The sequence below is a fragment of the Leopardus geoffroyi genome, chromosome E2 (genome assembly GCF_018350155.1).
Source record: "Leopardus geoffroyi isolate Oge1 chromosome E2, O.geoffroyi_Oge1_pat1.0, whole genome shotgun sequence".
NCBI lineage: Eukaryota > Metazoa > Chordata > Mammalia > Carnivora > Felidae > Leopardus > Leopardus geoffroyi.
The window spans coordinates 14687685-14699987 of record NC_059335.1 but is presented as its reverse complement, the minus strand read 5'-3'; the positions used below and the strand labels follow the sequence as shown (position 1 = coordinate 14699987).

Sequence of the window (12303 nt, the reverse complement as noted above, 5' to 3'; positions counted from 1 at the left end):
TTTCTCTTGAGCCCACAGAGCAATGACCCCAGAATTGCTGTGGCTTGTCTGGTGGCTTGGGGGTGGAGAGGGGGAGAGAGAAGGGGGCTTGGTACCTTGACCTTCCTTCACCTTCTTCATTTGATACCTCTTTTTTGTAATAAATGTGTTATGAAATGTATTCTAAAATGTTACCCATGTTCAAAAAGGTCTTAGGACACCCTGAGCGCCCATGTCCCCAGCACCCAGCTTCGGGAACAGTATGTGCCAGATAGAACCCACTTTAAGCAGCAGCCCCCAGACCATTCCCCTCCGAAGGTGACCATAATCCTGAATTCCGAGTCTTCTTGCCTTTGTACTTTTACTACCTTAGTATTTATCCCTAAACGTTACAAGGTCGTTCTCCACATTTTGAAAACTTACATAAGCTTACATAGACTTTTTCCCCTCGTTTTAAAGAGATTTTTAAAAATTTTATTTTTGAGAAAGCACTAGGGAGGGAGGAAGAAAGCGAGGGAAGGGACAGAGAAGGGGACAGAGGATACGAAGCAGGCTCTGTGCTGACCACAGTGAGCCTGAGGTAGGGCTTGAACCCCGAGATTCTGACCTGAGCTGAAGTCGGGCGTTCAACTGACTGGGCCACCCAGACGCCCCATGGACCCTTTTACTTCACCCGTAGCCCCTTATTCATTGATTTCTGTCCCAATAAGCCTGACCCCAGAGAGCCGGCCGCCATTCCTTTGGCTGAGCCCTCGGTGAAATGGCTGGCGTTCCAGGCGCTTCCTTAGAAGGTCACCAGAGGAGGAGCAAGAAAGGACTCTGAGGACGGGAGAGAAGGCAGATTCGGCCTCCGGGCTCCACGTGAGGGGAGGGAGAGTCTGGGAGGGCTGGCGGGCAGCCCGCTTTCTGGGCGGACCCCCTCAGGGCGAGACCGTCTAGCTCGCGGCTTCAAGGTTCCTTCACGGTGGCCTCAGCTTTACCCCCCGGGCACTGGGTGCCCCGCTCCGTGCTGCTGCAGAGGCGGGGGAGCGCCCCAAGGCCCGAGGGAGACTCGGGGAGGACCGCGGACCGCCTCCCGGTTGGCGTGCCCTGCGGGCCCCAGGGTAGCACGCCCGCGGCTCCCCGGCCGCAGGGCTTTGTCTCTCTCGGGCTCCCGTCCGCCCGTCCGTCCCCCGCGCCCCCATTGGCCGCGGCCCCAGCCGGGGACGGGAGAGGAGGGAGCGAGTGGGCGGGGCCGCGTGGCGTCAGCGCAAGATGGCGGCCTCGGCGGCGCTGTTCCTGCGCTTGTGGAGCGAGCTGCGGCTCGGCGCGCGGGGGCTGTGCGCAAGGCTAGCGACGCCGCCCCCTCGGACCCCGGACCAGGTGAGCCGGACGGAGGTGGGCCCCGAGTCCGGGAGCCCTTTCGTGGAGTTCTGGGCGGACCGCCGCCGCACGGGGGTTCCGGGACGCAGCACCTCAGGGTGCTGAATGGAACGCCGCCCGCGTTTTGGGGAGTTTCCTGCCTCCCGGGGTGGGCAACGCTTGCGCCCCCGAGCTAGATGCTGTGGGCTCAAGCGCGTCCTCAGAACACCACCTCCTCTGGACCCCACGTGGGCGCCAGGGGAGGGGAGGTCACCTGTTCCCTGTTTCAGTCACCGCCCAGGTAATACTTGAGGGGGAGGAGCCCGGGATGCTGGGGTGCCACTGCGGCCTTGGGGGTATTTTCCCCGCGCTGGTGGTGATGTTTGCGCTTTTGATTCAACCTGCCTCTACACTGACAGAGATCCAGCCATTCTGACCTCCGGGCTGATCACTTCGTGCCCTTACAACTCCGATGGCCCCTCTGCCCTCGCTTTCATCCCTTCCCTTCTGTACCCTACTGCTGTGAGCCCCGGGCATCCAAATGCCATGCCTACCCGTCCTATCCCTTTTTGTGCCCTCTGTTGCCTTGCTCCTGGAAGCCCAGTGTCTTGCCAGACTCCCTGATCTCGTTTCCCTGCCCTACAGGATCCTAGACACCCGGCCTACCAACTCTTGAATCCCTGGGGCCTGGTCCGGGGCAGTCTAGTTTTTGACTATTCTAAGAGATCCAGTCTCCTGGTTGCGCCTCCAGAGACACCACACCCCGAGGCTGTGTGGTTGTCTGCTTCCTGGCTTCCGACCTTGATTCTTCTCCAACCAGGGTGCCCCAGTCATCCTGACCTTTCTTCTCTTTCAGCTAACCTACCTCTTTCTCGATTGCAGGCCACAGAGATTGGGAGCCGCACGGGCACTAAGGCCCAGGCTCCGGGTCCACAGCAGCAGCGAGGCACAGAGGGTCCCAGCTACGCCAAAAAAGTCGCACTCTGGCTTGCTGGGCTGCTCGGGGCCGGTGGGACTGTGAGCGTCATCTATATCTTCGGTGAGGGGCATATGCCTGTTCCCTAATTTTGTTCCCTTGGCCCTCTTTTCCGTAGAACCTCTTTCCCCTGAGGGTTTCACCCACCTTCATCCCCTGGCTCCTCCCTGCATAAGGCAGCCAACTAGAACATCATCTACCTTGGAAATGGGAGAAGTGACCTTTCTTCTCCTTCTACCCACTCTGCTGAAGGTTCTAGTCTTAGTTCTGCACTAGGATATAGAGAGTCAGTTGGAAGAGGGAAAGATGAGGAGAGGACTGGACCAGCCTCCAAGCAATCTGTTCCTTTAGCACCCAAAACTCCAGCCCTCCCTCTAGTCCCTTCTTCCTTCAGAGACTTAGGAGGCCCTGCCCCAGTCCCTCTTCTCTCAGGAACCCAGAATCCTGACTACCAGTCCCCTTTCTCTCTTGATCTTAAGAGACCATGCCTCTTTCTTCTTTCCTCAGACCCAGGAGTCTAGGCCCCCTGCCCTCTTCCTCCCTCAAGACCCAGGAGACTGAGCCCTAATTTCACTCATTCCTCCCTGTCTTCCTTGCAGGAAACAACTCTGTGGATGAAACTGGCGCCAAGGTGAGAGGGAGAGAGACCCAGAGGCTTTGCCAGGGGTCCCATCCTGTGTGTCCTCTCCCCTTTGGTCTGTTCGGGCTCATTTCTTGTCTAGGGGTGAGCCTCTCCCTCCCAGGGACCTTTGCCTACTCCCAAGGTCCCGGAGATTCCTTTTTTGGGTTTGATGGGGTTCTGCCCCTGCCATCCCAAATGCTACATTTTTGTCTCTACCTTCCAGATTCCCGATGAATTCGACAATGGTGAGTAAAAGCACAGATTCTGAGGTCCCCTGAACCTTTCTACTCTGCCATTTATAGGGATGTTGCCCTTCCCATCTGGTGCCCTCCTGCTCCACCTCCTTCCATTGGGGGGTAGGGGAGTCAGCCGCTGGATGGCTTTGGGGGGAGGGGCATTACAAAGCCCCAGTCCTCTTGGCTGGCCCAGGAGCAGATGGTCAGGGACAGATGGGGGAGGGGAGTCCATGGTGGGAATGCTTGGGAAGAGGGGCCTGTCTGCCACCAAACACATGGCTTCCTGTGCCTTAGATCTGAGTGTCTGCACCCTTAATCCCCTCCTCTTTATGACAGCCTCTTGTTCCTCCCAGTCCCCCACCCCATCAGGCTCCTCATTTCCAAAACAATGTCTCTTTCCTCCCTCCCTCTTTTAGTTAACCAGCTTTTGGTGGAGAGTTTCTAACAAATTGGATAGTAAAGAGTAGTTGTCAGTTCTGTCCCACTTGGCCCTTCCCCGGAGAAAAACAGAATTGGTAGGTCCAGAAAGCCACCTGTTTGTGCTGGGGAAGTTTGCAAACCCACATGTTAACACATTGATTATTTAAGCTGGGCAGGTGGGTAAGCATGAAGTTTTAAGTGGGTAGTCTTCCTGGATTAAACAGATTAGCGTACTGATTTAAATTGAGCAGGTGAACATGCATTGTGTGTGTTTATTAACATAACTGGTTTCAGTATTTTTGGTTTTTTGTGTTTTTTTTAATGTTAGCGTGCACACACGTGTGCACAAGTGGGGGAGGGGCAGAGAGAGTAGGGGGACAGAGGATCCGAAGCAGGCTCTGGGCTGACAACAATGAGCCTGATGCAGGGCTCATACCCAGAATCCCTGAGATCATGACCTGAGCCGAAATTGGATGCTCAACTGACTAAGCCACCCAGGCACCCCGGTATTTTGGTTTTGAAAAGGCAGGTCCATAGATAGTGGTTTAATTAGAGTAAAAATGCTGTAATAAAGCAGGCAGTCATGTAAGTTCCCTGCTTTAAACCGGATTCAGTATCTTCGCTTGAACCAGGGTTTTTCGGGGCACCTGGCTGGCTCAGTCAGAAGAGCATGCAGCTCTTGATCTCGGTGTCGTGAGTTCAAGCCCCGTTTTGGGTGCAGAGATTACTTAAATAAACAAAAGTTTGAAAAAATAATAATAAAAAAATAAACCAAGATTTTTTTTATTGGTACCTTGGAGCAGGTAGTTCTTTGTTGTGGGGGAGTCCCCTGTGCATTGAAGGATGTTTAGCATCATGCTGGGCCTCTGTCCACTGGATGTCAGTATGTTGACAAGCACATAGGTCTTCAGACATTGCCAGAGTTCCCTGGAAAGTGGCAGACGAGATGGCTCCAAGTTGAAAACCATTAGTTAATATGTATAGCTGTATGTATATACTTAGTGTAGTTTAGATAGGCTCGGCATACTCACTAAAAGCAGGCATACCTGGAAACCTAGTGGTTCAAAATGAGCTAAACACGTGACGGCGTAACGTCAGCACAGTTGTATGTGGGTTTTTTTTTTTTCCTAAAAAGAGTAATTTTTTTTTTTTTTAAGTTTATTTATTTTGAGAGAGAGAGAGAGAGTGAGCAGGGGAGGGACAGAGAGAGAGCAAGAGAGAATCCCAAGCACTATCAGCATGGAGCCCGATGCAGGGCTCAGACTCATGAACCGTGAGATCGTGACCTGAGTTGAAACCAAGAGTTGGATGCTTTACAGACTGAGCCACCCAGGTGCCCCATTTGTGAGTTTTAAGCGGGCAGATGTGTAAACATTCTGTTTTATATTTGGGGTGGTGTGTGGGGATAAGTATTCACGTTCAAACTGGGCAGGTGAATAAATGTATTTGTTCCTGCCTGGCGGTCACGTCATTGCCTTCTACCTTCGGACTTAGAAATGAACTTGTTCATACCAGGTGGGTATGTAGACCTGTTTGTGTCTGGTAGGGAAATAAAGCTCTGGTGTGTCCAGGAGGTTGAGCAGTGGCTCATCTTGGAATCCCTTTGTGCCCCGGTGTCCTCCTAGATCCAATTCTGATACAGCAGTTGCGCCGGACTTACAAATATTTCAAAGACTATAGACAGGTGAGCAGGAGTCCTGAGCCCGGTCCCCATCCCTCTGGCACCGGCTCCTGCCTCCTTGTCTGAGTGTTCCCATTCTGTCCTTCTTCCACAGATGATCATTGAGCCCACCAGTCCCTGTCTCCTCCCTGACCCTCTGAAGGAGCCATATTACCAGCCACCCTACACACTGGTCTTGGAGCTAACTGGCGTCCTCCTGCACCCTGAGTGGTCGGTGTGTCCCGGGGAAGGCAGCGGGCTGGGGACACTAGATAGACATGGGTGGCTGCGTTGTGATGACGTGCTCGGGAGCAGAGACTCCGCAACCAGCTCCACTGTCACCAGGGAAGAAGGTGTCACTCTCATTGCCTCGCTTTTCTCAACTGCGAGACTCCCCACCCTGTAGGTTGTTGTAAGTGTGCCTCGGCGCCCAGTGTGCGCTATGGAGGAGTCTGCTGTTACTCTGAGACCCAGACCCTCGGTCACAGCCATGTACTCCTGAGCCCCCAAGAACTACAGAGATGGGGGAGAGCCCTCCAGTTCTGGGAATCCCCCCAGGCTGGGGGGAGCTTTATCCTGTTGGGGGCTTCTGGGTCTTGGGGTTTCACTGTCCTCACTGCTTTCACTGTCCTCACTGCCTCCCCAGCTGGCCACTGGCTGGAGGTTTAAGAAGCGTCCAGGCATCGAGACCTTATTCCAGCAGCTCGCCCCTTTGTATGAAATCGTCATCTTTACGTCAGAGACTGGCATGGTAAGGCCTCAGGACAGGGGAGGGATGGTCAGTGAGGTGGGAGATGGGGAGGGTCAGGGCTCAGCCTGACCTTGTTCTCCCTCCCATCCCACCCCTAGACTGCATTCCCACTCATCGACAGCGTGGACCCTCATGGCTTCATCTCCTACCGCCTGTTCCGGGATGCCACAAGATACATGGATGGGCACCATGTCAAGGTGCCATGTGGGGGCTGTGGGCAGTCTTCTGGGACTTGGTAGGGGGCTGGCACTTCCTGAGGGAGAGAGCTCTGACCCCAGCCTCAATCCTGCTTCTGCCCCAGGTCTGGTTCTGACAGGACTTCAGCTTTCCCCCAGCACAGGCTGGGCCTCGAGGCTCTTCTCCCTTCCCCCTGAATCTGGGAATGGGAGTGGGGGTAGATAGGACCTCTCCAAACAAGACAGTTGGGGGTAGTGCATGGATATAAGGTTTGGAAGCCGTCTCTTGTCTCTGCATTCAGAAGTGAGTGTTTTGGGGACTGTGTAATTGTAACCATTATATTATATGAGACTCAGCCTCGTTTGCATTTCCAGGACATTTCGTGTTTGAATCGGGACCCTGCCCGCGTAGTAGTCGTGGACTGCAAGAAGGAAGCCTTCCGCCTGCAGCCCTACAATGGCGTTGCTCTGCGGCCCTGGGATGGCAACTCTGATGACCGGGTCTTATTGGACCTGTCTGCCTTCCTCAAGAGTGAGGCTGACCCCTGACCTCCTGGCCTCTGACCCTGGAGCCCATGACTCTCAAGAGGACTGATAGATGCTTAATTCTGGCTTTTATTTACTTATTTTTCCATGTAAAATTGGGTATATTTGAGGTGTGGAGGTTCACAAGCATCTTGCAGTCTTTAGAAGCTTCTGAGAAGGTTTAGAGGTGCTCTGGGGTATTTAGGGGATGTTCAAGGGAGCCCTTTTAGAGTGTTGAGAGATGTTCCAGGTAGCTCTGATCTTTATCCTTCCCTGCGGCCTTTCTGCCTGGCTGACCCCTGCCTTCTGTGCCCACAGCCATTGCACTGAACCGCGTAGAAGATGTCCGGACTGTGCTAGAGCATTACGCCCTGGAGGATGACCCACTGGAGGCTTTCAAACAGCGGCAGAGCCGGCTAGAGCAGGTGGGTGCTCAGATCTGCAGTTGCAGGTGGGGGAGGGGGGCATCACGTCAGTTCCCGAAGCTCCCAGGGGAGGAGCCGTGGAGCAGCCTGTCTCTGTCTGGCTGTAAGACCTTGAGTGTGGACCTTGTCTTCCACACAACCTGTCTGGGAGGGCTCTTGATGGGGGAGGGGCTGGTAGATTCCACAGCCTGCTTGAGAACAGGAGGCAGGAAACGCCAAGCGTGGTTCTTGGAGAAGGGTAGTTTGTGATAGCTTTGAGCAGATCTGAGGGCCCAGGTTTGGTGTGGACAGAGGGTTTGAGTCAAGCCTGGGGAGAGGGATCCCCGGACACTTGGCGGAAGGGATGGGGCAAGGCGTTCTGGTGGTCTTGATGTGATCCAGGTAGTTTGGAAGTGAGGCTAAGAATACGGATGGAGTTTGGGAAAGAGATTCTCAGGGGTCTAGATGGAAGTTGACCAGATTTCGGGTTGGGTGCCTGGGAGTAGGGCTGGAGCTCCTGAGTGTCCAAAGGACAAGGCCCTGGAGATTTAGGCCTGGGATCCTTCAGCATCCAGGCAGGGCTCGTACAGATGAGGGCTGGGCACTGGGGGCCTGGGGAGCAGGACGGTGCAGTCTGGTGAAGGGCCTAGGGTCTCGGCAGCATCCAGGTTAGGATAAATAGGATCTGGGATAGGTTCGCAGGGTTCAAGGGAGGGGCTTCCTGGGACCTGGGGAAGGGGATCATGACAATCCCTGCGATTTGAGTCTGGGCTGGGTGTTCTAGGGGGTTGGGGAAGGGGTTTGGGCTGGGTAGAGATTTAAGGAAGGTGGCCTCTCGGCTGGCGGAGGCTGGGACGAGACTGCCGGCCCCAGGCTGACCTTGCTCTCTGTCCCTCACCCCAGGAGGAACAGCAGCGCCTGGCCGAGCTCTCCAAGTCCAGCAAGCAGAACCTTTTCTTTGGCTCTCTGACCAACCGCTTATGGCCTCGCTCCAAACAGCCCTGACTTCTGAGGCTCTGCAGACTCACTGCCTAGGTCCTGGGCCCTAGGCCCCAGTGCTCCCAGACCATGGCTCGGGCAGCCACATCCAATAAAGTCCATCCCAGATGCCACAGTCCTGTGTCCGGAGAGTCTTCAGATGGGGGCATCAGGGTGAGGTCCGGGTCACTCTTGGTGAGGTCCAGGGTGACTCTTGGGTCATCGTCCCATGGGGGCTGATCGGCTGCAGAGCACGGAGTAGGTTCTCTGGTGGATCAGGACTGGTTTTGAATCCTGGCCTGGGAATCCGAAAACTTGAGTCCCTCTGGCCATGTCTTCCTATGTGCTGTGTGACCCACAAAAAGAGCATCTGCCTCTTTGACCTCAGATTCCTCATCTGTGGAAAAGGGAAGAGAGGGCGGCACTGGGGCTTTTAGAGACAGGTCGATGCCAGGCTGCTGTGTGTATGTGCCGAGTGTGGGCTCAGTGGGGCTCTGGGAGCCCGGAGACCCTCCTGTCTCAGGAGGGCAGCTGCTGTTCCCTCTGCCAGCCATGGCCCTCGGGGAAGGTGGGCCTGGAGTTGCTTGAACTGCTTTCTCAATAGAAGCCAGAAGTTGGGTGCCTGGGTGGTTCAGTCAGTTAAGGATCTGACTCTTGTCATGACGTCAGCTCAAGTCATGATCTTAGGGTGATGAGATCAAGCCCTACGTCAGGTTCTGCCAGGGCATGAAACCTGCTTAAGATTCTCTCCCTCTGCCTCTCTTCTGTTCGCACACTTGCACTCTCTCTCCAAAAAAAAAAAGCCAGAAATTCGGATTTTTTTTTTTTTTTTTTAATGTTTGTTTGAGAGAGCGAGCACACAGTGTGAGCGCACACGAGCAGGGGAGGGGGAGAGAGAGAGAGGGGGAGAGAGAGAAGCCCAAGCAGGCTCCCACACTGTCTTTGTGGAGCCCCGCATGGGGCTCAAACTCGTGAACCGTGAGATCATGACCTGAGCCGAAATCAGGAGTCCAATGCTTAATGGACTGAACCACCCAGGCGCCCCCAAATCTCCCAGTTCTTTTTTTTTTTTTTTTTTTTTTTTTTAATTTTTTTTTTCAACGTTTATTTATTTTTGGGACAGAGAGAGACAGAGCATGAACGGGGGGGGGGGGGGGGGGGTGGGCAGAGAGAGAGGGAGACACAGAATCGGAAACAGGCTCCAGGCTCTGAGCCATCAGCCCAGAGCCCGACGCGGGGCTCGAACCCACAGACCGCGAGATCGTGACCTGGCTGAAGTCGGACGCTTAACCGACTGCGCCACCCAGGCGCCCCTAAATCTCCCAGTTCTTAAATGTAGGCCCCTAAGTAGGATAGGCAGACTATAGTGCTTCTCTGCAGTGGGGCTTTCTGTGATGTTTATTCCGTGTTCCGGATCTGCACTGGCCAGCACAGCAGCCAGTGGCCATATGGAGCTATGGATTCCCTGAATTGTGATGACAGTAACTGAGGAATAGAGTTTCTCCTTGTTTCATTTTAATTTTAATTCAAGCAGCCACATGTGGCTCCTGGCTCCTGCAGCGGACAGTGCGGTTGTGTATCATTCCACAGTGTAAGTCCCAGACTGTCCCAAGTTCACATCCCAGCTTTACCACTTCCTGCCTTGTGTGGTCTCAGGCAAGTTACTTCACCTCGCATGCCTCCGTTTCTCCATCTGTAGAGATAACGGTACCTACCTCGTCGGCTGGGCTTGAGGGCTGAGCGAGACGCTCCCTGGAGGCCCTCAGATGGTAGCTGTGTCCCTTGGGCAGGGCATCTTTGTGCCTCCACTTTCTCGTCTCTCGGATGGGGGTGATGGTAGGAGCTGTCTTAGAGCAGTTGTGAGGCGTAAACAGGACAGGCCGTGCTCAGGCTGCATCTATATTCCTGTGGTGCTTCTTAACCAGGTGCCCATACTGACTCTTCACAGATGAAAGTATCCTGGGCCGATTTGATGGCGCCCAGCCCCGGCTGTCCCAGCCTTTCCTCCAGCCAGCATTTAGTGCTAGTACCAGTTCAATATTTTCAAAAGACGTCTGCTGGTGTTACAGTAATTAAAATGTAACTGTGTGGGCCAGATTGAACCCCTGAACTATAGGTTTTTTTTAAAGGCTCACAGATGTCTACGAAGAAGTATTTGCATGACCCCGCAGTCCCAAGGTGTAGTATCTGTAACCCCAGCAAAGTCTCAGGGGTCTTGGTTTACTCATTCATAGGAGGTTAATAGTGGTACTTCCCTCATTCATTCACTTACTCAGCAAGTGTTTCCTAAGTGCTGGCTGCCCAGCCTTGTTCTAGACACTAGGGTGCATCAGTGAGCAAATTAGACCTAGAGCTCTCCTGTTCTCACAGACATGTTCTTATGGAGGAGATAATGGTCAGATATTTCTCAAGGTAATAAATGCATAAAGAAAAATAAGGGGAGTGGGTATGCTAAGGAGGTAGAGCGGTTTGGAGACTTGAGGTGCTGTTTTATTTTTATTTTTTTTAATGTTTACCTGTTTTTGAGAGAGCGTGTGCAAGTGCATGAGCAGAGGAGAGAGAGAATCCCAAGCAGGCTCCACACTGTCAGCGCAGAGCCCAGGGTGGCGCTCAAACCCACAAACCGTGAGATCATGACCTGAGCCGAAGTCAGATGCTTAACCGACTGAACCACCCAGGCGCCTCTATTTTTGTTTTTTAATGTTTATTTTTGAGAGAATGAGCACAAATGGGGGAGGGGCAGCGAGAGAGAGAGAGGGAGACAGAATCCAAAGCATGCTCAAGGCTCCAAGCTGTCAGCGCAGAGTCTGATGCAGGGCTCGAACTTATGAACTGTGAGATCATGACCTGAGCTGAAGTTGGGTACTTAACCAACCTAGCGACCCAGGCGCCCCTGAGGTGCTGTTTTGGATTGAATGGAACAGTCAAGGAAGGCCTCCTGGGAAGGTATATTTGACAGACCATAATGAAATGAGAAAAGCCATGGGGATATCTGGGTGTGTCAGGTGCAGTCACCTCAGGACCTTTGTACTTGCTGTATCCTCTGCCAGGAATATTTCCCCAGGATCCTTATCACTTCCCTCTCTTCCCCCCACTTATCCCCCCCCCCTCCCCCACCTTATGTCTTTGCTTGGATGTCACCTCAGCATGACCTGTGGGCCCTAAGGTTGGCAAATAAGGAAAAGTTCTGAATAGCCAAAGAGGCTCATGGAAATCTCTTAAAGTATACTTTACACACAGACATGACAGAATTCACCTGAAACACTATCCTGTCTGGCACAAGCCTTCAATAAAGTCTGGTTATTTTTATGATCTTCAAAATGAGATATCTCAGACCTGGAATCTGTTATCTTCCCAAGTTATTATCCAGGATAGGAATCTGCCTTCTCCCACAGCAGTTTTTAAGGACTGTCCAAATTCCATTTGAATGTCTTCTGTGATGGGAAGCTCACTCCTCCACCTGCCCCAGTAAAGGGTCTAATTTGCCTCCTGGTAATCAGTCCATGAGGTCTGGCTCTGTGTTTAGGGCTACAGAGCCAGTCTGAGTAGGGGGAGGGTATGTGGAAGGAGGGCCTCACGTGTCAACCTTAGAGTCTCTGTATTTTTTTTTTTTTTTTAATTTTTTTTTTTTCAACGTTTATTTATTTTTGGGACAGAGAGAGACAGAGCATGAACGGGGGAGGGGCAGAGAGAGAGGGAGACACAGAATCGGAAACAGGCTCCAGGCTCTGAGCCATCAGCCCAGAGCCTGACGCGGGACTCGAACTCACGGACCGCGAGATCGTGACCTGGCCGAAGTCGGACGCTTAACCGACTGCGCCACCCAGGCGCCCCGAGTCTCTGTATTTTGAAGGCACAGGAGAGCCATGCAAGAGCCTGCAGGAGAGGGACACGGGTCAGATTTGTGCTTAGGCCCCCTGAGCCAGAGTGGTCACAGCTGGGAGAGAGTAATCTGGGCTCTGGGGCTCAGAGGAGGTGCCTGGCCACCTTGGTGGATGTGAGGGAAGGCCTGCAGGAGGGGAAATCTGGTGAGAGCAATGAAATAGAGGAGGGAGTGGAAAAGACACAACCAGAGGGAAGACCTGTACAAAGGAATCTGGGTAGTGTGCACAGTGACCACGGCTCCCCTTGCTCACAATCCTTCCAAGACCCCAGGCCTCAGGAGAAAAAAAAAATTAAGATTTTATTTTTAATCTCTATCTCCACCCAACGTGGGGCTCGAACTCAGCACCCTG

General features: G+C 53.4%; 1 protein-coding gene across 3 annotated transcripts; it reads left to right on the top strand.

Annotated features, from left to right (window-relative positions):
- The first annotated feature begins 890 nt into the window (after positions 1–890).
- Positions 891–8204, top strand: TIMM50 (translocase of inner mitochondrial membrane 50). Of its 3 annotated transcripts, none has more exons than XM_045442358.1 (11): positions 891–1341; positions 2203–2359; positions 2896–2927; positions 3142–3163; positions 5200–5258; positions 5350–5469; positions 5881–5985; positions 6084–6182; positions 6537–6693; positions 7005–7111; positions 7994–8204. In XM_045442358.1, the coding sequence occupies exons 1-11, from the start codon at positions 1234–1236 to the stop codon at positions 8093–8095; spliced, it is 1068 nt and encodes a 355-aa protein (XP_045298314.1). In that variant the 5' UTR covers positions 891–1233; the 3' UTR covers positions 8096–8204. The 3 variants fall into 3 exon arrangements, with proteins under 3 accessions (XP_045298314.1, XP_045298313.1, XP_045298315.1); XM_045442357.1 differs by having other exon boundaries at positions 928–1356; XM_045442359.1 differs by lacking the exon at positions 891–1341 and adding an exon at positions 1599–1621.
- The last annotated feature ends 4099 nt before the right edge of the window (positions 8205–12303 follow it).

What these genes read in the sequence shown, in the direction of transcription:
- TIMM50 (XM_045442357.1), top strand. Translation starts at nt 1,234, where the DNA reads ATGGCGGCCTCGGCGGCGCTGTTCCTGCGCTTGTGGAGCGAGCTGCGG. An exon ending in ACCAGGTGAGCCGGACGGAG is followed by an intron (nt 1,357 to 2,202) that starts GTGGGCCCCGAG and finishes TCTCGATTGCAG; the next exon opens with GCCACAGAGATTGGGAGCCG. An exon ending in ATTTCAAAGACTATAGACAG is followed by an intron (nt 5,259 to 5,349) that starts GTGAGCAGGAGT and finishes CTTCTTCCACAG; the next exon opens with ATGATCATTGAGCCCACCAG.